The 25,873-nt window shown below is 35.1% G+C and overlaps 1 protein-coding gene across 1 annotated transcript in view; it reads left to right on the top strand.

The window, feature by feature from the left end:
• The window catches only part of USH2A (usherin), a 564,162-nt gene that overhangs the window by 28,219 nt on the left and 510,070 nt on the right, over positions 1 to 25,873 (top strand). Inside the window, exon 3 of the mRNA XM_025049837.1 lies at positions 10,324 to 10,456. Coding sequence (XP_024905605.1) covers positions 10,324 to 10,456 — 133 coding nt within the window. The remainder of the gene's footprint in view (positions 1 to 10,323; positions 10,457 to 25,873) is intronic.

Genomic DNA, 25,873 nt, shown 5'->3' with positions numbered 1-25,873 from the left:
TATTTCATTGTATATATGTACCACAGCTGCTTTATCCAGTCATCTGTTGTAGGACACTTAAGTTCTTCCATGTCCTGGCCACCGTGAATAATGCTGCTATGAACATCGGTGTGCAAATATCTTTTCAGATATGGATTTTCAAGTCTTTGGGATAAATACCCAGTAGAGGGATTGCTGGATCATATGGTAGATCAATTCTTAGTTTTTTGAGGAACTTCCTTACTGTTTTCCATAGTGGCTGTACCAATTTGCAGTCCCACCAGCAGTGTATGAGGGTTCCTTTTTCTCTACATCCTCTCCAATACTTGTTATTACTTGTCTTGTTGATAACAGCTATTCTAACATGTGTGAGATGGTTGCTCATTGTGGTTTTGATTTGCATTCCCCTAATAGCTAGTAATGTTGAGCATATTTGCATATGTTTGTTAGCCATTGGTATGTCTTCTTGGGAGAAGTGTCTGTTTAGATCCTCTGCCCATTTTTTAATTGGATTATTGTTCTGTTGTTGTTATTGAGTTGTATGAGTTCTTTGTATATTTTGAATTTTAGGCCCTTATCAGAGGCATCGCTTGCAAATATCTTCCCTCATTTGGATGGTTGTCTCTTTACCTTGTTGACAGTTTCTTTTGCTGTGCAGAAGCTTTTTAGTTTGATGTAGTCCCATTCATTTATTTTAGCTTTTACTTCTCTTGCCTTTGAGTTCAAATTCATAAAATCCTCTTTAAGTCCAAGGTCTATGAGTTCAGTTCCTACGTTTCCTTCTATGCAATTTATTGTTTCAGGTATTATATTCAGATCCTTAATCCACTTTGAGTTAATATTGGTGTGTGATGATAGACAGCAGTCTAGTGTCATTCTTTCGCAGGTGTCTTTCCATTTTTTCCAGTACTATTTATTGAAGAGCTTTCTTTTCTGTACTGTATGTTTTTGGCTGTTTCATCAAAAATTATTTGCCCATGTAAACATGGGTTTATTTCTGGACTCTTGATTCTGTTCCACTGGTCTATGTGTCTCCTTTTCTGCCAGTACCATGCCGTTTTGATTATTGTTGCTCCGTAGTATAATTTGAAGTCAGGCAGAGTGATTTCTCCAGCCTCATTCTTTTTTCTCAGGATGGCTTTGGCAATTCAGAGTCTTTTTTGCTTCTATATAAATCTGATGATTTTTTGTTCTTTTTTTTTTTAAAAAGTGCCAATGGGCTTTTAATGGGGATTGCATTAAATCTGTATAATGCTTTAGGTGATAAGATCATTTTAACTATGTTGATTCTTCTAATCCAAGAACACAGAATATCTTTCTATTTCTTTGTATTTTTTTTTTTATTAGGGTCTTATAATTTTCATCATGTAGGTCCTTCACATTTCGTTAAATTTATTCATAGGTATTTTATTCTTTTCGTTGCAACTGCAAAAGAAATTATTTTTTCCACTTCTTTTTTGGGCACTTCATTATTAGAGTATAGGAACACAATGGATTTTTGAACATTGATTTTGTATCCAGAAACTTTACTGTATTTGCTTATGATTTCTAGTAGTGTTTTTGTGGAGTCTTTAGGGTTTTCTATATAGAGAATCATGTCATCTACAAATAGTGACAGTTTAACTTCTTCATTTCCTATTTCGATACCTTCACCCAGTATTTCATCCTGGTTCTCATACTTCTGAGGCTTGCAACTTTTGAAGAAGGCTGATTTAGGCTTTACAAAAAAAATAAAATAAAATAAAACAAACAAACGACAAAACAGGTGAACTATTCTAAATACACCACCAAATTTAGAGGTTGGTGGTTGTTTTTTGACAGCCGTTGCTTACCTGGGGGAAAATAAGTTGGGAAGAAATATGTAAGAATTGAACTGAATAAATATCAATTCTAAAGATACAAAATGAATACTATTTTCAGGAACACCACTTCAATCTAGTAATCTAATTGCTAATATAACGTGCTTCAGATGATAATGAAAACATTTATTTTGCCAAAATTGATGACACTATTTGTTTATTTTGTTGTCGTGGAGGGGATAATGGAAACTTCTGAATTTTCTAGTTTTGACCCATAAGTAGCTACTTTTGCTTTTAGGACTGATATAATCCTTACCTTACAAGAATGCCTATTTGCTACTGTCTGTTGTTATTTTTTTTTTCTGTTTGTTTTTTGGTTTAAATCAAATCTGCGTGTTTCTCTATGACTGATTGAGAAAAAACTGCTTAGACAATTTATCTCACCAGCTTTACTGCAGAATGCCACCTTTAAACAAAGGTCATTGTGAAGACCTTATTCTCAATTCTAGAATGTTTTAAAGATAAAGCAGTTACCATCAGATTTCATGATACAGTTCTCTTAAAGACGTTAAAGAGATTCACATTTTTTTCTTTGGCCCAAAATGACTCTTCTTCATTAGCTTATGAGACATATTTTAAATAAATTTTACCCAGTACTATTAAAGCTGAAAAAAATCTAAGAGGAATAGCTGGGAGATAGGTACTTATAGAGAACCATGCATTTCTTTTAAGAATGTAAAATTAATAAATAGTCCATGAGTTATTCAATGGAAAATTCCAGCCTTATTGAAGATTTTAGTAGGAATAAGTCAGGCATAGTGTCATAGGCATTTTATGTCTGTTTTGTTTACATGGCAGGACCCCATTTCAGCTTACAAATCACTGCTCAGAATCTTCAAGATGTCGTTTGAGTACTGGCGTGAAGTTCAGATTTTGGACTGTACACAGAATGATTTCCTATCTATCCGTCTGCACGCTGAGGGCTTGATTGATGACCCTCTGACTTTGGGTCAAGAGTGAGTTCACATCTCTTGGCAGGGTTTCAGCTTTCTCTCTGAAAGTATAAACAGAAATCCACTAATTTTATCACCTCCTAGCATAATTTCACTTAGTGATATGCCATTTTATCACTACAATTTAAAGAGATTTAAAAAAAAAAAGCTGGAAAAAATTTAGGAGAAAGCGGGAAGGGTGATTTTAGATTTCATATATATTAAAAAGAAAAATTAAATTGCTCAGCGTAAATGAAAGCTTGGGGTAATTTTGAAGCATCTTCCCATTTTCTTGTTTCTTGTGCTTTTTCCTTACGACTCACTTATTCCTTAGCTTCTACCACTTCCATACTTTGCTAATTCCTTTTATTCTTTTAAGAGTTAGTTTAGATGAAGCTTTATTCATTCAACAAAGATTTAATGAATACCTAACAGTAGCTACTATTACTCTTCTGGGCAATTAGGGAACAAAACAGAAAAAGAAAACAAAGAAAAACCTCTTCTTATGGAGTTTATATTCTAAACAGGAAAAGAAAACTAACAATAAAAAATAAAAATATGCAATGTGTTAGTGGATAAAGAGAATAATTGTATAGGAAAGGAGGTTAGAAAGGATTGGGGGCTACAGTTTTAGATTGAGTAGCTAGGAGAGGTTTTTCTAAAATGACATTTGAGGGATTATCTGAAAGAGGTGAGGGAAGAAGCCAACAAGTGTCTACAGAAATAGTCAAGGAGTAGGAATAGAAAATGCGAAGACTTTGAGGAAGATAAGTGCCTGGTAGGCTTGATGAGGGCATGCAGAAAGCATGGACCATACTAATAGGAAGTAGCAGGGTAACAAGGAGCCTGATCGGATAGCGCTTTGTAGGACTTTTTTTCACTCGGGGTGAGAACATATTGGACGTCTTTTTGCAAGATGTGACATGATCTAATTTTGTTTTAGCAAGAATCCTCAGGCTCCTGTCTTGATAAAATACTGAAGGGGATCACAGACTGTATCTAGGAGGTCATTGCAAAAATCTAGAGAGCAAGTAGTAGAGTCTTGGGCCAGAGTTGTAGCAGGAGAGGAGGGTGAGTGGATTATGGATGTATTTTGAAATTAGGGGCTCTGGATTTGCAGTATCTACAGAAGATGGGTTGGGTCTATCCCTATTACTCGGGACATCAATAATAAATCAGACCATTGGCAGATTTTCATCATATATATATGTAAACAACTTTTTTTGAAGCAGAGGGAAGAAGAGAATACTTTGCCAGTTTAGGAAGAAGAGACCATGAGAGTCAAGACAGGAAAAAGAAAACTACTTACATTTCTATATTAAATCTTTGGAGATTGATTAAATTGGAGGCTTGCTTGCAGGAAAGTGCAGTATGCGGAGAGCTTTAATAGGTATCAGGAGGAGAATAGGAAATCCAGAGCATTGTGCCTAGGGTAAAAGTGGCATATTCTTAGGTATAGATCTCTTCAAGGGCTTGGCTTGTCTGAGTAACTCAGAGAGGAAAAAACAAAAGTGGGTGTATGGGAAAGGGGTGTGGGCAGGAGAGTGGGGGCAGATGAGGGGCCAGGGAGAGGAATAAGTGTTGAAATAAAATGTATGAGATCCTGAGAAGTGAAAAGTAGAACAAAAACAAGAAAAATTTGTGAGGAGCATATCTGTGTATCAAGTCATTTTTCTATAGCATCTTTCATTCAGTCGAAGAGGTGGAGGGTATAAGCAGTCATTCAGTGATTCAAATAGTGATGAGATCACAGGCACCGTCCAGGTATCTGTGGGCAAACATGTGATTGATTTCTGCCAAAGCAACTGTCCCCGGATAATTGCCTTAACTCTTTTTAAATATTATTTGTATAAATATAGCTTAATAGAGAATACTTAATACACTGGAGTATCTATCATTATATCATTATATGAAAACTCATGCTGATAAACAGGATGACTCTGCAAAGGTGAAGAATTCTCGTACGACACATTTTATCTGTTAGAAAACGGTGCCTTTTTGCTGCTTAGCATTGTAACACAGTATAGGTCGTGTTGGTGGTTTTATTTTTGGAGTGTCAATTAGTCAATCAATCAGTATTTACTGAGCATCTGCCCAGCACGTAGGGCATGCTCATCAAATCTGCAAATGACACAGATCTTGGAGGATGGTAAATACACCGGATGACAGACATTGCGTTCATAAAGACTTTGACAGCCTGAAGCAGTGGGCTGAACCTAACAAGATGAAATGTAACGTGGATAAATATAAATTCCTGTCCTCGGGTCCACATAACTAACTGCATATGTACAGGATGGGATGGATGTGCTTTAGCAGTGATGTAAGTAAAGAAACACGCTATTTTAGTGACTAGTCAGTTCAACTTAATTTCTCAGTTTTAGCTGTGTGCTGTCACTGCTAAAAATCTAGCATGCAATTTTGGATTATATTAAGGTGATAATCCTATTTTAATTTGGCAAGTGAGACCACATGTAGAGATTGTAGTATTTCTGGAGCCATATTTTAAGAAGAGAGAAACCCAAAACATGTCATATTTAGAACAGTGCAGAAACTAATCGCATTTCTCCTGAAGAGAATACAGGAGAAGAATGACATCTTTCTCTCTGTCATGGAAAAGAGGTAAGAATTGTTTGGTGTGAGCTCAGTAGATAGAACTGGGTTTTATTGCATTGAGGTCATGAGGTGATTATCTTTTCACCGATTTATGATAGTAAAAAGTTGTTCGAGGATAAAAGGGTTTCTGAAGTCTGCAGAAGCAGAATATTGGAGCAATTAAACCTCTGTGTCCTTATTTTGGGGATAATGCTGCAGAAGGACAATCTGAGCAATTGAGGTAATGTAAGTAAGACATTCAATCCAGTGTCAGGCATGTGACAGGTGATGAGATAGCTCATCGGAGTCATTACCCTTCTTACTGAAGATGGTGTCGACAGGAAGCCTGCATCATCACTTTGTAGAGTTATAGCAGAGAGACTCCATGGGTGGGTCTGACACACTAGATGGCTGTGACTTCTAAATGCTACCTGGATGTACTGACTAATTAAAATGAGTTAAAACAAGCTCTGGAACTAGTCAACCTTCCATGTTACCTTGAGTAATATAACCTCTTTTTTGTGTGTTTAATTTTCCGTTATTCAGCTTCATTATCTTTAAAATGAAGATAACAAACCTGCCTTGGTTTGTTGTAAGGATAAATGAATACACATAAAAATTGAGAACAGTGTCTGACATGCTAATTTTTCAATAACTGTTATAATGCTGAAGTAGTTGACAAAAGGATTATTGGAGGATATAGGACTTGAGATATATATTTTGAAAATACTAAAACTTTAGATAAATAAAAGGCCGTAGGAAGGTTATTTCCATATGGAAATGGCTTAAATAAAAGATGGAGATGGAATTAAACATTGTGTGATCACTAGAGAGTGGGGAGACCTCACTATTTACACTGGAGGTTGACTGTGGGTGACTAGTTAGGAATAAATCAGACAGAGTGTGCGAGGAAAACCTCAGAAGCCCTTGAGTTTAGAATGGTGAGCAGTAAGAGAAGCATTCCACATGCTCTCAGGGAAACACAACACACATTTGATATTTTAAAATAACCTTATAGAGTTTTCAAGAATAAATTGCCTTCCTTATGTTGAAAAATTATAGATGGAATAGTAGAATCTTTTATGCAAATCCTTCTTTAATGTAGAAATAGAAATTCTATTTCAGGGTAATTTCTATTTCAGAAAGTCCAAGACATTTTTCTCTATAAAGTTTTCCCTTTGGTGTCACATTACAGTGTTTTCCTTATTTGTTTGAATCCCTTCACATTCAAAATAATGTCCTTTATGTTTGTATCATCCATCATCATCTTTAGAGAGTGACTTTGAATTCAGGATCTGTTGGCAAATCACTTTGTGTTAAATCAATAAGAAAGATGTTATTCAAAATACTTGAAATGGTTTTGTTTAAAATGAGACCCATCAAATTAAGGAAACTGGTGTTTTTGAGAGGCTGTAAGTTGATTCTGAGGAGGCAAGTCTTACAGAGCAGGCTCCCAAATATGTTATACACCACTCCTTAATGGGTTAAGGCATAACTTCTCAAGGCAACTCCTTGAAGAAGACAACACTTCATTAACTGCATTTAATATCAGTACTTAAATCAAAAACAACCATCATCATTTATAGTGATTCAAACATTATCTACCATATTAAAATTAATCTGTTGTTTCATACATATAAGCTCCTTGAGAGAAAGGATTATTATTTTATCTTCTTGGTTTAACTCATAAGGCCATTGTGGGTATTGGGTTAATGCTTTATTGAATTAAATTTAGGAACACATAGGTAACAGGAAATCTATAAAACTATTTCTTAGGTGAGAAAGTGAGCTTAGGTGCTCTGCCTGTGTTTTCTAGCTGAGTCAGCAGTTATTTTTGGCTGTTAAGGGCCAGCTGGAGTAGAACAATGATGAAGAGTGGACATTTCAATGGTACAGGTGATTGTGGACAATTACTCTGGTCTAGATGGACTTGATTATATATTTTTTTCCTCTGTAGCTTCTCATATGTCTATTGTATGACTTCCTGGACTTTAGAATCATACTCACATGAGAATGGTCAGGAATTCAACATTTAAAAATCTGATACACTCTAGTGTTCAACTGAATAAGTAAACTCTATTTGTGTTGGGACACAAATCTGACCCAACAAGGATAAAAATAAAATATGAAACTCAGAGAATAAAGGCTTGAGCATGACTTGCTCCTCTATATTTTCTTTCCAAAGTCGTTTTGGATCTCTCTCGAGAGATTTAAGGCTTTTCTACAGCTGGTACCAATTTTGCCAATTCATTCATGCAAGCCACACCAGGAAGCATGTCCTCAAAGGGTGAAGAATGACATAGGTGGGAAGTTCACTTTAGCAAAAGGCTTTCTTTTCACAAATCAGATATACCATCATATAGATGTCTGTTCCCCTAAATAACTGGCAAGGGGATCATAGGAATGAGCTATTGCAAAAAACCACCTTCATCTTCCCAGTTTCCTTGTGATGGGACCCCAAACCAGAATTGCAAAGTAGTTCAGAGAATCTTGGAATATAAAACATGGTATATAACACCGAAGAAGATTTAATCTTATTTATAGAAAGGTGATCGGTAGGGGAAGGGACAAGGCTAGAGTGGCTTGGGATCATCATTAATCATTTTTTTTAAGCACCAACGAAGTGCAGACATCCTTCTGGAATTCACTCCAAGTGACACTGAATCCTTCCACTAAGCAAATACATGATGAGTTGATAAAAAAGAAAAAAAGAAAAAAGAAAAAAAAAGGTCCTGAACTTTTGACTACAGATATAATACAGGGAATACAGAAAATCAAAAACATGCTTTCTATCTGACTCAAAGTAAAGGTGCACTTAAACTTGTAAAAGACAACATTTTTATTTGAATGATATGACAGAACTGTCACCGGAGTGTTACCTGCTATAAAGAAAGCCTAAGAATTATTACCTTTATTAGACCAGTGACACTGAGCTTTAGCCATACATTTCTAACTTCTGTCCCTCTACAGAGACAATTTTCTTTCCTTAAATAAACTGTCATGCTAGGTGTTAATATATTGTTGGCTCTCTCGTGCTCTGAGAATACCGCTGATATAAAACATGTATATGTTAGATTGGTAATAGTATCTTTAGTGTAGCTGACTAGAACAAATGTGTTTCCCTCATGGCTGTGCTAATGTGATAAAGGAAAATGGGCTCTTCATCAGCTTTCGGCTGGGCAAAGACAGTAGAGATGGAACCACATTCTTTTTTATGCATTAATACCATCAAGAACTTTTCACTAGTTATATTTCATGTGCCTGCATGTTGCGCAGAGATGTTGTAAAACATGAGATAATGCTACAAATAACAAAGTAGAAAAGCCTGTATCTTTTATAATGATAACAGTCAAACACCAAATGACAGTAACAGGCTGTAAAAAATGGGATGCAAAAAAAAAAAAAACCAAAAAAAAAAAAACAAAAAAACCACGGCCCCATTACCCAGCAAAGAGGTATATATCCAGTCCCACAAGGAGTTGGTGTGCGATTTTAGGTCTTCGTTAAAGATTTGTTTTATAATTAAGTAAAATGTAACACTAGATCAGTGGACTTAACAAAGAACAAGGTTCAGATGAAAGCGGTTTGGATAGAATGGAAAAAAGGCATATTGAATAACTTTTTTGAAGAATTAATACTGCCAGGTAATCATGACATTAACTTCCAGGGGTTTTGTTTTGTTTTTTGGAGAAGAGGGGGTTTTTGAAAGGGACTATTAAGGCAGTCGCCCACATAATGATCTAAAGATGTTAGAGTATGGTCGCTTAGTTTTATCAATTGTTATAAGGTCATTTTAATAGAATAGCATTTTAAATTTTTTATTAAATTTATTAAAATCTTAATATCTAACATTTCAACTGCAAAACATTAAATTTCTCTCTCTCCTGTATCCTATCCACCCCTCTAGCTTTTTGTTTGCCATTTAAGCCCCTTTACTAATTAGAGTACCAGTGATTTTACATTTAATGTAAAAGCATCTAATAGGGCTATTTGTAGAGACTAAAGTTGATGTCAAAACAGCTGATCAGTTCATTGAGAAATATATGCAATCAATGAAGATTTTATAGAGATACTACCTACAAAGTAGTTTGCATAAAACTCCGAATTGCTATTCAGGGATTACTTCACACAAACAAAAATGTCATATCTTTAAATGGTATAATTCTGGGATCATCACACTATAACGTGCAGGGCAAATCTGGCTGGCCACCTGTGTTTATAAAAGTCATTTACACGTGGTCTGTGGCTGCTGTTCTGTTAACAACAGTGAAGTTCAGGAGCAGTGACCTGGGCTTTTGGGACCACAAAGTCAAATAATTTGCTTGCAGATGATAATAATAATAGAAAAATTGTTGTCTGGCAATTTATAGAAGTTTGCTAACCCCCGGTGTAGAGTTGTTAGTTTCCCTGAATACTTACCCTAAAATATGATTAGCACATTTTTATTTTATTCTGTATCAAGGAAGTACAGCTGGAAATTATTAACACTTAGAAAGTAAATGTTATGAGAAGTATTTTGTATTAGCAACTTAAATTGAATCACATCTATATGTTATATATTCTTTTTTGGTATATCTGGTTTTGAATATTTCTCCCTCTTGTATTTATTTGTGTTTATTTCCAAATATGGCTATACCAAATTTAAGTGATACCTAAAGAAACAACAAATCCTCAAAAAACGTATGAAAACATGGCAGTCAGAGTTGTTAAATATATGGGGCAAACAATTATGTACACCTGTGAACACCTGGTAGCTAGCATCACAGCACAAAACCCCAACATAGAAGTGTATATCTAGATATATAAACACACAAATACATTATTGAGGAATTAAACTGAATTATTTTCTTCCCAAATGAAGAAACTGGAGAAGTAGGAAATTAACTTGAGATAGACTGATGAAATGTATGTATTATAGAATTAAAGATTATACAATTAATAATGGTGATAATTTCCTACAGGTGCATCAGACAAAAATCAGTTTCTTCATCAATGGTCTGGAGGAAGATAATACAGCTTTTGATGCAAGAACTCTGAGTGGCTCAATTACAGATTTTGCCTCCAGTGCTACACAAATAGGACAGAGTTTAAGCGGTAAGGTTCTGACTTCAGAAAATTATTTATTCCATTATAGTATTACTGAAATGTGTCAAAAAATAATATGTTAAAATGCCTAGGTGTACTTGTTACCTAGAGCTGCTGTCACAAAGTAAGCAGCAACTGGGTGGCGGCTTAGTATAACAGAGATTATCTTCCCACAGTTCTGGATGCTGGAAGTCTAAAATCAAGGATTTGCAGTGTTCGTTCCTTCTGGAGGCTCAGGGGGCTGGGGGGGAATCTGTTTCTTGCCCTTTACTTTCTGATAATTCTTAGCATTCCTTGGCTTGTAGCTGTATGACCCCAATCTTTTCCTCCATCGTCACATGGCCTTCTCCCCCTTCTCTTACAAGAATACTTGTGGTTACGTTTAGGGGCTACCCTAACCCACTCTAAGGGTATTATGTCGAGGTCCTTAATCACATCTGCAAAGACCAGTTTTTCGAAATAAGGTCATGGTCACAGGTTCCAGGTAGATATTGTTTTGGAAGCCACCCTTCCACCCACTGCACCTCAGAAGGTTTAAAATGGGAATGTGTCTATTATGATCAGTTTTTAAATTAAGAAAAATATGTAATAAGCCTAACCCACTCTAAGGGTATTATGTCGAGGTCCTTAATCACATCTGCAAAGACCAGTTTTTCGAAATAAGGTCATGGTCACAGGTTCCAGGTAGATATTGTTTTGGAAGCCACCCTTCCACCCACTGCACCTCAGAAGGTTTAAAATGGGAATGTGTCTATTATGATCAGTTTTTAAATTAAGAAAAATACGTAATGAGCTGTATGTATGTGTACATGTGTGTGTGTGTATTTTTTTTTTTCTGATTTGGGTTTTACTTTGTGTGTGTGTGTGTGTGTGTATTTTTTTTTTTTCTGGTTTGGGTTTTACTGTAGGGCTATAGTTAAAGTAGGACTTAGAGTATTAGATAGAAACTGAGAAATAATACTCATTATCTAATAAACTGGATTTATGGTCTTCATATCTTCCCACCCTAAGAATGGGCCATATAGTTTAAGAAGATGATACACATTAGATATTGAAAAGAACAGACGATGAATTTAACATTTTCTTGAAATAACTAGCACAATGGTCTATAAATTGTCTCTACTTTAAAATGAAAATACTATTTTATAGTATTAAAAAGTAAATATTATAAGATAATCCAAACAATACAGAACTCTGCGAAAGTTATTTCATTTTTCTAACTTCATAGATAGTTAACATTTTATAACCTTCCAAAGTTTTAGTACATATAGATAGAGATATGGTTATAAAAATAATTTTTCAAAAATGAAATTACAATATAAATGCTTTCCCTGAGTCCTCTAAAAATAAATACTTCCCTTCCAAACGTTATGGACATTTCATGTTAATGCCTTCCTATTTAAAATCACTGCATCATGCACAATTGTATAGCTATAACAAAAACTTGTTAATTAAGCTCCTATTAATGAACATGCAGGTTATTTCTAATATTTCAATATTATCATCAATTATAGGTGTCTATATTAGCTATCTATTGATTTAGCATGCACATACACATTCAAGCAATTGTCTGATGGCACAATAACTTAAGACCTTATACTTTTGGAGTCAAGCTGCCTGAGTTCAAATCCCATCTCTCTCCTTACTAGCCATGTGGCCTGGAACATCTTTTAATGTTTTTAAACTGTAATTATTCCAAATCTAAAATGACGACAATAATCATGGTATTACAGTTCATCATGAGGATCAAATGAGGCTTCGTCATGGAAAGCATTATCGATCTTTCAGCATCTGGCACGTAGTAGTCATTCAGTATTTGTCGAATGAATGAACTATGCCTTGTATATACTAAACCATATTGCTATGTCATGCTATTATTAATGTTATAATTATCCCCCAAGTTCATAGAAGTTTAATAGGTTGAAGTATATGATCATTTTATATTTAATGCGTGTTAGAAAGTTTATCCTCATGCATAACAACAGACTTCATCCAGAAAGGTGTACAATCTTATTTAAAAATATAAGCAGGTGCTTTCTTCCTTACATACTAACTGACCTTACAAATTATTCATTTTTTCACCTTTGCCATTTTTCTCATTGAAAAATGTTGGATGCTGCCTAAGAATTATTCGTCCATTAGTGATTTTTAGTAGCTTTCCGTGCATCTTGATCATTCGCATTGTATTCGTTGTGTGTCTATATTTATATTCTGGAATTTCTTATATGTAACAGCTCATTAATGTTAAGACTGTTATGTTGTGTGTGTTCTTTCCAGTTTTTAGATAGCCTATTAACTTTGTTATAGGAGTTTTAAAATATTGTTTTACAATTTTAAGGCAAAAACATGCATGTGGCATAATGCATAATATTAAGGGTGCAGTCTGATGAATCTTTAATCTGTGTATATACCTGTCTAAGTCTCATCCAGAAAGTTATAGAACACTTCCTGTAACTCAAAGACTCCTAGCGAATGCCACCTCTAAAGGCAAACAGAGAACAGTGTCGCCGTAATAATTTGTATAGATCGTCGCTATAGATGAGCGTTGCCACTTCTTGAACTGTCATGCAAATTCAATCATGCAGTAGGTACTCGCTTGTGTCTAATTCTCTTTGCTCAGCACTATGCCTGTGAGATTTATCATTGTGTGTTATTTCTTTAGCTTTTGGAAATATTTCTTTGGCTTTAGAAAATACTTGTTTAATATTCCAAAATGGACGTTCCAACCAGCAATATATACGAATTTCAGTTGATCCACATCCTTACTGACACGTTATATTGTCATATGTTGCCATTGCGTGCCCACTCTGGTGGGTGTGTGGTGCATTTCTTGATGACTGATGATATTGAGAACCTTTTCATGTCCTTATTGGTCATGTGGATATGCTCTTCTGTGATGTACCTATTTAAGTTTTTTGCCAAGAGTTAAATTAGTTTATCTTTTTATTATTGATTTATAGGACCTCTTCAACATTTTAAATCTGAGTTCTTTGGCAGATACATGAGTAGCTAATATCTCTTTTGGGCTATGGCTTGTACTTTCTCTTAATGGCATTCCTTGATCAACAGAAGTTCTTTATTTTAATAAAGTCCAATTTACAAATTTTTCTTTTATTCTTAATGCTTTTTATGTCCTGTTTAGAATATTTTTGCAAATTCTGATATAATTAAAATATTCTCCTATACTTTTTTTCTAGAAGTGTTATTTTACTTATCTGGAATTGATCTTTGGGTGTGGTATGAGAGATAGTGGTCAAGTTTCATTTTTTCCCACCTGAATATCTAATAGAACCAGAAACACTTTCTTTAAAGAAATCATAATTTCTCTGTAGTGGTAATTTTGTCACAAATCATATCTGTGTATGTGAAGGTGGCTTTGTTCCTGAGCTCTCTATTTTGTTCCAATGGTCTGTTTGCCTATACTTGAGTGAGACCTTTTAGTTTTCAGTATTGTAGCTTCACAAAAGTCTTAATATCTGGAAGTGTCTAATTTTTCCACTTTTTTTTTCTTTGAAGCTTTTCTTATCTATTATATGAATTTTAGAAGCAGATTTTTTTAATTTCACAAAATGTTTTGCTGGGATTTAAACCATTAACTGAATTTTGGGAGAGTGAATATTTATACAATATCAAGTCTTTCAATCCATGAATATAATGCATTCTGTATTTTCTTTCATCAACGTTATTTAGTTTTCTGAATAGAGATCTTACTCGTATTTGTAAGACTTAATCATATATAGTTGTTGGTTCTTTTTCCATGCAATTTTACTTAGTATAATATTTGAACTTTGTTTTCTAATTTTGTTTCTATTATAGTACTGTTGATTTTCACATGACCCTTAAGTTCAATGACCTTGCTAAATTTTAATTCTAATAGTTTAACAGTCCTGTCAATTTGTGCATGATAGCCACTCAGATCTTTTCAAATGTTTGCAACAAATATATAAATGGCCATGGCTTTAGAATTGTCACATAGATATTTACATGTGTTGTTATCACTAATTTTTAAATAATGCAAAATTTCAGTTTGTTTTCTCCTATGATCTGAGTAATCTAGACACATATCTGGCTTAAGGAAATAAGGTATATATTTTTGATAGTCAAAATACATTCTAAAACACCATGGTTAAATTTCTAAGCCCTAGTGTCAAACAAACCTAGGATCGGATCCAATCCAGTTGAGACCATTTGATCAAAATACAAAACCTTGGAGTGGTGTCAACAAGATGGTGACGTAGGTTGTTACTGACTTCGTTTCCTATCACAAGAAGAACAATTAACAACTATTTGAGAATAAGACACTCCTGAGAGAATCCCAGAACATGGGGGTAAGGCCGAAGCACCCCCTGTACCACAGAAACCGAGGAATGAATGAGTTGGCGAGAGAAGAGGCCATGGCTACGTGTTGACACGATGACCTACCACCGGGACACCTGAGTCTTCAGCTCCTTAGATGGGGAAACAGAATCTAGGGGGCCAGCGAGCCCCCTGGCTCTACAGGAACAGCTACTCTAATGTCACACCACAGAGACTGCAGGAGCGTGTGTGAGGCTCCCCCACCAGGGACCTGACTGTGATGGAAAGGTGGGGAGAAGCCTGTGACACCAGCACAGAGATCTCGGTAGACAGAGCCCATTCCTGCAGGGCCCACGTGGTGATCCCAACCAGCAGCTTCACTCATGTGCAGGACCAATTCTGGGGCACCCTCTGACCAGGGACCTCGGTGGGGTGCAAGTCTGCCTGATCCAGATCCTCAGACTGGTTTTGCTGGCCTTAGAACCCAGTTTGCTCACAGCGAGGCAAGGAGCTGGATGACAGCCCCACCTACTGTAGAGAGTGTCTTCTGGCCGCATCTGACTAGAAGGGCTGGCAACAGTCCTAGAAGCAGGACCGCCAGTGGCACTTGAGCTAAGCAGCAGGCAGGCAGAGCTGATGGTCCCCAGAGCAAAGCCAGTACTGGGTGCAGAGCCTTCCCTGCCCATCCACAGGCGGGGCGGTTAACTCATAGCCAAGACTGTGGGCTGCTCCTGGCCTCTCCCAACCGGGGAGCCTGTTTGAGAATTTGAGAGTAGCCTGAAACAGCCTCTCCCTCTCCTACCCGAGCAAGGGAGCTGAGACAAAGTGTCACCCTCGGTGGAGAGTGTCTTCAGCTCCATCTGACCAGAAGGACTGTCAACAATAACTCAAAGCTGTGTGGCCCAGCAACACTCCAACTGAGAGGCTGGCAGGCAGAAGAGATAGTTTGAGTGCAGGTCAGCCTCAGGTAAGACACCAGAAAGCTTTACTGGCTTTAGAGCAGCTTCACTCACTGCATTTAGGAAGGGAATTTGTAGCCTTGCTCAGCATGGAATGCAGCCTTCAGCCTGTCCAAGTTCAAAACCTATTCAGAGGGCATGGGAAGCTGCGTAGCCCACCCAGCAACCCTGCCTGCAGTGGCACTAAAACTGAGGGTACAGCCATGGCCTCGCCTGACTGCAGAGCAAAACCAGTGTCTCACCTGACTGGAGAACTCAGAGAACACTCTGGCCTGATTCAGGTCCTCAGACAATGAGCTAGGCAGGCCTGAGCTCCCATCCTACAAATTTAAGAAGACTGAAATCAAATCAGGTATCTTGTCTGGCCACAATGGCATAAAACTAGGGATTGATAACAAGAGGAAAACTGGAGAATTCACAAACATGTGGAAATTAGACAACACTCTTGAACAACCAATGGATCAAAGAAGAAATTAAAGGGGAAATAAAAAAGTTTCTTGAGGCAAATGAAAATGGAAATACAACATACTGGAACTTGTGGAATGCAGCAAAAGCAGTCCTAAGAGGGAAATTTTGTAGCAATAAATGCCTGCATTAAGAAGCAAGAAAGATCCCAAATAAACAGCCAACCCCTACACCTTAAGAAACTAGAAAAAAGAAGAAGAAACTGTACTGAAAGTTAGCAGAGAAAAGCAAATAATAAAGATTAGCACAGAAATAAATGAAATAGTAAACAGAAAAACAATAGAAAAGATCAATCAAATCAAGAATTGGTTCTTTGCAAAGGTAAACAAAATTAACAGATCTGCAGCTAGAGTAACCAAGAGAACAAGGACCAAAATCAAAATTATAAATGAAAATGGAGACATTACCACTGATGCCAGAGAAATTCAAAGGGTCATAAGAGGCTACTGTGAAAAACTATATACCAAGAAACTGGGCAACCTAGAAGAAATAAAAAAATTTCTTAGAAACATATACTTTACCAAGACTGAATCAGAAAGAAATAGAAAATCTGAATAGAACAATTACTAGCAAGGAGATTGAATTGCAATAAAAAAAATGTCCCAGCAAAGAAAAGCCCAGGGCCAGATGACTTCACGGATAAATTTTACCAAACATTTAAAGAAAAATTAGCACCAATCTTTCTCAAACTCTTCCAAACAAAACCAGAAAAGGACATTACCAGAAAATAAAACTATAAGACCGTACTCCTGATGAATATAATAAAGGCCGTATGTAGCAAACCCATAGCTAACATCATACTGAATGGTGAAAGGTTGAAAGCTTTTCCTGTAAGATTAGGAATAAGACAGGAGTGCTACCCTCACCAGCTTTATTCAACATAATACTAGGAGTCCCAGCTAGAGCAATCAGGCAAGAAAAAGAAACTGTATCTAAACTGAAAAAGAAGTAAAATTGTTTCTATTTGTAGATGGCATAATTTTATATACAGAAAATCTTAAAGACTTAACCAAAAAACTGTTAGAGCTAATCAATAAATTCAGTAAAGTTGCAATATACAAAATTAACATCAAAAATCAGCATTTCTATACATTGGCAACAAATTTTCTGGAAAAATGAAATGGATCCCATTTGCAATAGTATAAAAAACAACCACTAGCCAAAGAAATCTTGAGAAAAGAACAAAGCAGGAGGCATCACACTTTCTGATTTCAAGCTATGCTATAAAGATACAATTATTAAACAGTGTGTTCCTGGCATAAAAACAGACAAATGGACCAATGGAACAGAAATGAACACAAGCACAGGTTCAACTGATGCTTGACAAGGGAGCCAAGGATACTCAGTGGAAAAAAGACAGTTTCTTCAATAAATAGTGTTTGGATAATTGGATATTCATATCAAAGAATAAAACTGGACCCATATCTTATACCGCTCACAAAAATAAACTCAAAATGGAATAAAGACATAAGTGTAAGACCTGAAACCATGAAACTCCTAGAAAAAAACAGAGGAATAAAACTTCTTGACACAGGTCCTAAAAATCTTTTTCGAGGGGGTGGGGGGAGGATGTGAGGGGGAGATATGATACCTAATGTCCAAACAACCAAAAAAGAATAAACAGGTGAGACTCTGTCAAACTAAAAAGCTGTGTACAGCGAAAAAGAAAATAAATAAATAAACAATCCAAACTCAGAGAAAAAGAGATCGGACTTATGGTTGCCAGAGGTGGAGGGGAAGGGGAAATTGAAGGCAGGTGGTCAAGAGGTACAAACTTCTGTTTATAAGATAAATCAGTACCAGGTATGTGACGTACAGTGTGATGACTGCAACTAACACTGCTGAATGACATGTAGGAGAGTCGTGAAAAGAGTATATCCTATAAATTCTCATCACAATGGGATCGTTTTTTCCTTTTTTCTTTTTAAGAAGATGGATGTTAGCTGAACCTATTTCATAATATATGTAAAATATATGTAATCATTTCATAATATATGTAAAACATTATCATGTAGTATGACTTGATATATACAGTGATGTATGCAATTATTTCTCAATAAAACTGGAAAAAGTATATCTTTTTAAGTCTCAGTTTTCTTTTCTATTATACGATGTTTTGATAAATCTTAAAGATGTTATAAGTATTACATGACTAGTTTATATGTAAAATATATTGCCCATCAAATAGTAAATATTCAGTAAGTGGCAGCTATTATTAACCTCTTTGAACATCTATTTTCTTATTGCGAAGCAGGAGAACAATATGTCTCCATTAGATTGTTGAGAGATCTAAAAAATATGTCCATAAACAACTCTATTACTTTAATTTGTATATCCTCTTCGATCAAGCTAAGCTTATGTGAAGAAGTCATTTCAAGGAACCTACACATTTAGAAATTTGATTTGAGTAATTTGTATATCGAAGAATTTGATAAAGTACTCTGCATGTAGAATTTCTTAACACATTAAATCTTGAGTCTTGTTTCAATACCTAAGCCCCATCAGTACTTCCAAAAAATGTTTTATTGCACCAAATGTTGCTTATAGTATTCAGTAGTACCATAAATTTGTCCATGATGCACTGTGGGGTTGAAATGACTTGCTTCTATTCTACTTCAACATATACTTCAAAAAGACAGTGTGGACTGAATATTATATTCATTTTTAAACTGTAAAAATAAATTTAACTTCTGATTAGAAAACATCATTGGAAAAGGGTTTATTTCAAATGTTACTTAATTTTTATTACAATTTTCTCCTTAAGTTCTGGGCATCGGAGAGCTACAAGAGAAAAGGATATTTAAAATTTTTTATCTTTATTCTATCAATTTATAGGTACAGTTGTACCTACTGTATCTTTTCTCTAATTAGAGATGGCACATAGACTGGCTCATTACTTCTGCCTAATGAGCCAGGCTCCATGCCACCTCTCTAATCAGAAAAGAGATAGATACAGAATGTTCCCATGGACTTATTATAAATCATTTTCTTTCTCCCGCTTGCTCCTTTTTTTAATCAAAAAATTAAGTCACTGTCCTCCATACTTTTATCCATATCCAAGATGGTTTCATTCAGGAGAGGTAATTGTGCAAAAGATTACTGTGAGCTGAATTAAAGGTGCTCTCATGCAGTGCCACGCCGGCTGTCTCTGCTTTGGAACAGACACTGCCTCAAACATAGCAATTTCCAATGAAGGCCTGGAGGAGAGCAAGACGCCTTTTCTTTCTTCCTCTGGTTGGGCTTAACTTGCTTCCCTGTTGCTGCACCCAAGAAGCAACAACTTTTCACATGAGAGTTGGCGAGCACAGACTTTTTCTTTGCGTCTCATCTCTAGTGTAACTTTCTGGAAAAGTATGTTGCCGATGGCATTTTCTGTTGCTGCGGGTCTCCCCTGGGAAATGAATCACTGGACCACACGAATGCTTTTCACTGAGCCTTGTATACAAGTTAATGGAAATATGTATACCTATAATGTCTGTATACATAGAATGTATACAAATACACATGTAATACGTAATGCACACACAATTATGTATGTATACATACATGATACAGACATAAGGCACACATAATAATGCATACACACCTAATACACACATAATGCATGCTTATATAACATACACAATGCACATTGTGTACATACATATGCACAAACAGGTAATAATGCACATAAATATGTATGCATATTAATGAGAAAATGTGATTTGGTCAGGCTGATTTTTAAATATACGGATAGAAACGCCTTACTTAGACCATCCATATCAACCAACATGTGTCAGTTCATTTTTAGAGCATTTTCTTCCAGGTGTAAGTTATTTCAGTGCCCCGAGTTGGGCGTAAAGTCTAGAGGTGCCACGATAGCACATGTGTTTCCGAGGGATCTTCCAAGGTCATCATGGTAGTAACTACAACAACCCTTCAGATTTTGGATTTAAAAATACAAGATGATGAATCAAAACTTTTCACAGCTCTTTTTGAACTCATTTATCAACAGCGCCCTCATTTCCCTTTAAACACAGATTTCTACATTATGCGTTTACAATTGTTCAGCACTTTCTTAAGAAGGTCATTGGTCATTAAGGAGTCAGTAAACGTTTGTCGGCTCTCTGTGAGGGAGAGTATGTAGGGGTAGAAAAGATATCCATCTAAAGGAGTCAGTAAACGTTTGTCGGCTCTCTGTGAGGGAGAGTATGTAGGGGTAGAAAAGATATCCATCTGGCCTCCCTTCTCTGCTGTATTTTCTGTGTGTTATATTTTACTACAGCTGCTTACTCTTCACTCTGGAGTGGAAATACTACTTTTAATTTCTACTAGGGCCCCATAGGGTAAAATTTGTAACCTCTGCTGAACTTATGCTAAAATTTTTCTGAAAGAATTTTCTGGAATTGGATCGAAAAAGAAATAGAAATGTATAGAGATTGATAAATTAAGGCAGATGAATGGAAAGGAATAAGGTACGTGTAGGTACAGAGGGTTTAATTCAAGATAAAGTTGGCATTTCAGGTCATCACAGAGGAGACAGCAATGCCACCAGGACAACTGGCCACAAGCATTACAAAAATAAAAGAAAAATAAGTTCAGTGTGCTCCTTACAACCGTATTAAGTATAAACTGCAGATGAATTAAAGTTTAAATATGTAATCCATGAGGTAGTAGAAGAAAATGAATGCAAATGTTTCCATAATCCTGGCATACTGAAGATTTTATTAACATGATACCTTGGCTGAAACATGAAAGGGACATATTGAAACATCTGACTAATAAGCTGAGAATTTTAAAACAAGCATTGCTTATCATTTTGTACTTCATTTGGCAAGGAATCCAAGAGAGAAAATACTAGTGTTGGAAGGAGTTTGGGATAACCTGGAAAACTGAAAAGTAAAATATGAAAGCTACTTAATCCAAGAATTCTACTGCGAGGACATTATCTCAAGAATATAATTAGATAAGGCCTTAACTATATGCTCAAAAATGTTCATTGTAGAATTATTTAAAATAGCAATAATTGGAACCAGTTAAAAACTTCAAAGGGAATGATTAAATTAATTAAAATTCATACCTACGAAGGAAAAATGCACCATTAAGAGAAATGAAATGTGTCTATTTGTAGAGACATGACCACAGGTTCATGATATATTATGAGTAAATTAAGAATGTATAGTATAATATACTCGAAATTTAACATGGGTTGAGTAAATACAAATCTGCACTGGACATTTAACTGACTTTCTATACAAATTATGATAGCTATAATAATTAGTGCATGAGACACAAGGCATGAGATTTATAATCAGGCAGTTTGGGGTTTGAATCCCAAACCCAAGTTTCTGCTTCTTAAAAGCCAAGTGATTTTGGCAAAAAGTTTGACTTCTCAATCCAATTTTCTAATTTGTTTCCTCATTTGTGAAATGTTTTATAATACCGTTTTCAAGATAATTGTAGAACTTATAAATAATATATACTTGTTTCCTGTTACTCAGTAAAATTTGGTATCATAAATATTAATGTTAATATTGTTTAGACATTAAGTTTATTGCATTTTAAAATAATGTTCATGGGCTATATTTAACTTTTTGTCTCAAAATTGAAATTTGCTTAGGGTGAGAAGAAAAAACTGTTCAATTTAGAGAAATGATATGCTAGATGTTTAAAACTGCTGCATTTTACATAGGTAAACCTCATGAAATATTTTGTTTCCTACCTTTCATTGTTTCCTGAAAACCCTGCATTCCACCCAGTCTTAATTCTCCTAAGCCCGAAGAATTTTCTTCTCCATTACCAAACTCCTTCAGCTTTTGTGAAAATGTCTTTACCTTTGTTTTTGAAGGATACTTTCCCTGAATATAGAATTCTGCTTTTTTTTTTTTGTATGTTAGTTTTGCCTTCTTGCTTTCATAGTTCCTGGTGAGAAATCAGCCATCCTTCATCCTTAATATCAGTGTCCCTTGTATGTTGTTTTCTTGCTACTTTTAAGATTTTCTCTTTGATGTTAACATTTTGACAATTTTGTGCTTAGGCATAGTTTTTTTCATCATAGTAATCCTGAATTCTGCTTGCTCGGATTCTTATTTTCATTAATTTTCATTACTTTTCTTGATATTTTCATTGCTTTTGAAAGTTCCAGATAATTATCTCTTTGAACTTCTCTTTTTCTGTTCCATTTTCTTCTTTCTCTAAATTTTTTTAAAAATAATGTTTGTATTTTTCAATTATAGTTGATATACAATATCAGTTTCAAGTGTACAACATAGTGATTAGACATTTATATAGCTTACAAAGTGATCACCCCAATAGGTCTAGTATCCATATGACACCATACATAGTTATTACAATATTATTGACTATATCCCCTATCTATAGTTTACATCCACCTATTTTTATAATTGGTAATTTTATCCTTCCCCCCCCAATTCTCTCCTATCTGAGGACTCTCAAAATATTTTCTATGAGTTCATTTCTGTTTTGTTTGTTCATTAATTTTGTTTTTTAGATTCCACATATGAGTCAAATCATATGGTAGTTTTCTTTTTCTGACTTGTTTCACCTAGCGTAGTACAATCTAGGTCCATCCAGGTTGTCACAAATGGCAAGATTTCATTATTTTTTATGGCTGAGTAATATTCCATTGTATACATGTACCACTTCATTATCCACTTGTCTATTGATGGAAACTTTGGTTGCTTTCATATCTTGGCTATAGCAAATAATCCTACAGTAAACATGGGAATGCATATATCCTTTCAAATTAGTGTTTCAGACTTCTTCAGATAAATACCTAGAAGTGGAATAGCTAGATCATACAGTAGTTCTAGTTCGGATTTTTTGAGGATCCTCCATGTTGTTTTCCACAGTGGCTGCACCAATTTGCAATCCCACCAACAGTGTATGAGGGTTCGTTTTTCTCCACATTCTTGCTAACACTTGTTGATTTATTGATGATAGCCATTCTGACAAGTGTGAGGTGATATCTCATTGTGGTTTTAATTTGCAGTCCCTGATGATTAGTGATGTTGAGCATTTTTTCACATGTCTACTGGCCATTTGTATGTCCTCTTTGATTTCAGTTACATTTATGTTAGAGCATCGGATAGTATCCCCCAAATCTTGGGCACATTTTTGTTTATTCGTCTTTGTTCTTTCTACTCTTTCTTTCTCTTGGTATTTCTCTTTGGATACTCTCTATTGTCTTGAAATTCACTGATCCTTTTCTCTGTTGTATCTGGGCTGCTAGGAAGCCTAGCTGGAAAACTCTTCACTTTTAATAAAATACTTTTGATTTCCAGCATTTTTATTTGGCTACTTTTTCGTAGATTCTCTCTGCTCAAATTTCCCTATCTATTCACACATATTGTCACCATTTCCACTAGATCTTTTAGTATTTTTGTCTTAGATATTCTCAATTCCCTATTTAGTAATTTCAATCTCTGGGCCATGTCTGTATTACCTCCTATTGACTGTTTCTTTACAAACGGCCACATGTTCTTCTTTGTATGTCTTAAGATATTTGTATTGTGTGTCAGACATTTCGTCTAAAGAAATGGCACAGAGAGAAGTAAATAATATTTACCTCCAGAGACAAGAGCACGGCTGGCTCTCTCAGATCACGAGAGCACGTGTGTGCACATGTGTGCTGGAGAGGAGCGAGTGGAACAGTGGCATCAAACATTTGAAGTTGGCCTGGATGTGGGCTTTATTGCAGTTTTCATATTATTTAGCTCTCCACTCATTTAACTGAGGATAGAATCGAGACGGGTATAGCTCACTGCATTTGGGGTTCTTTGGAATTCTCTTATAATAATAACAAGCAGGAGAAGATCAAGGAGAATGAAAAGTTATAAAACTGAAAAGCACACATAGGATGGCCACCAAAGTGCAGTTTCAGACCAGTGATGCTGGGAGAAAAAGGACTGCAGATAATTTTAAATGAGCTTAAATGATGAGGGAAAGGAGGCCTAGGGGGCAGATACTGGAGAAGGCTGGTTCCAGGAAGAAGGCGAGGAAATGGATGACATCAGCCTAACACAAGGTTCTGATTTCTGGTGGTGGTTTATGACTTTTGAACATTTTGTAGCCATCTGTTAAATATATCGGATAATAACTTGCTTTTTGTGATCTTAACTACTGTTCTGGAGGTGAATTTTCAAACTTTTCTCATTTCGAAGAATTTTATAATGGTCTATTGTATAATTGTGTATGACTGTATAGTGAATGTGTGTGTTTTTTATGTTACTGTTGTCTGCAGTGGTTATTTCATTTGGACTTTTATTTCCCTCTTATGGTTCTGTGATAGCTAGACTATGCACTTATCTATCCTTTGCTATTGGTGTCTAGAAACAATATTAACAATAACAACAAAAACAAGAGGACACTTTCTAATTATTATTTTTTTTGCCACGGAGTCCTCACCATTGTGAGCATTGAAAAATAAATGAGCTTTGATCCTCCATTCTAGAGTCATCATATTTTGAAGTTCTAGGATTTTTATGATTTGTTTTTGTAATGTTTCAGAATAAAATGTTTTTCCTTTTTTAGTGTCACACTGAAGTAAATAGGGATCAGATAATTAACCTGACCCCATCATGAATAATTTTAATTTCAATTTGAATTCTTGATAGAAATAATGACAGGTCATTACCTGAGTTTGTTTGAATGGCATGGATTTGTTTTTTATTCCACCACATTGAGAGTCTTTCTTACATATGTGAATCTATTAATAGGAATGTCTAAATGCTCAGTCTTTAGGTTTTGCTATTTTCAAAAATTAAGATCCTCAGTTTGATATCATATTAGATATTTTTTTCAAACATTTACTTAGCAATTATCTCGTTACTTTAACCCATGGATTGATATCGCTAAAGTTTTCTATGTCAATTATTATACTTTTATTTATTTTTTGGTTCACAAAGACAGATCATCTTAATAACTTGTTGATTTTTCCACTTATTTGACTTTAGCATTGATAGTAACATCTAACTTTCAAAAATAACTTAGAAATGTTCTTTTCCTTTACGTCAGTGATTTTTCCTGATAGTGGACATTTATGGCTTTGAAATTTCAAAATGTGTTTAAGCAATTTTTAAAGACTCTTAAAGATCTCTCATATTCTGTATTTATATGTATCATTCTCATGTGTTTTTATATTTATAAGGTCGAAGCATATAAAATTGTCATTTTTATAGATTAAAAATGGCCAAATATTATCTATTTAAAAAGGTTCAACCTAATATATATGTAAGTGTCCTTAAGTGATATATAGTAACATGCTGTTAAAATTTACATAAGTGAATTCTTAGTGTATTTTCAGCTCGGCTTTTTCATAAGAATTGTTTTAAGAATTATTTGGTTTGAGGTATGGTTCATTCATTTTAGCTTTTCAACATTTAATTTTATGAACCAAAGCATATATTATTTATTTTTTCTCATGTTGAAAGTTAGGTTGTTTTCTCTTTTTACAATTTTTAATATTCTGCAAGTAACATATTCTAAGTTTCTTCTTGTACACATTTGTTTTACATCTTTCTAATTTGGAAAATGTTTTTCTGCTTATTTGCCCTGGCTCGTAATTCAGGACAATGTTAAATAGAAGTGGCCAAGTGAAGACTAGTGTCTTGTTCTTGACTGTAGGAGAAAAGCATTTAGTCTTTTACCACTTAGTACGATGTTAGCTGTTGATTTGTGTAAATAACCCTTATAAAATGAAGAAGTT

This window comes from Pteropus alecto, unplaced genomic scaffold (genome assembly GCF_000325575.1).
Source record: "Pteropus alecto unplaced genomic scaffold, ASM32557v1 scaffold65, whole genome shotgun sequence".
In the NCBI taxonomy this organism is placed as follows: domain Eukaryota; kingdom Metazoa; phylum Chordata; class Mammalia; order Chiroptera; family Pteropodidae; genus Pteropus; species Pteropus alecto.
Note: the sequence above shows the minus strand (reverse complement) of the source record. Positions and strands in the feature narration are given on the sequence as shown.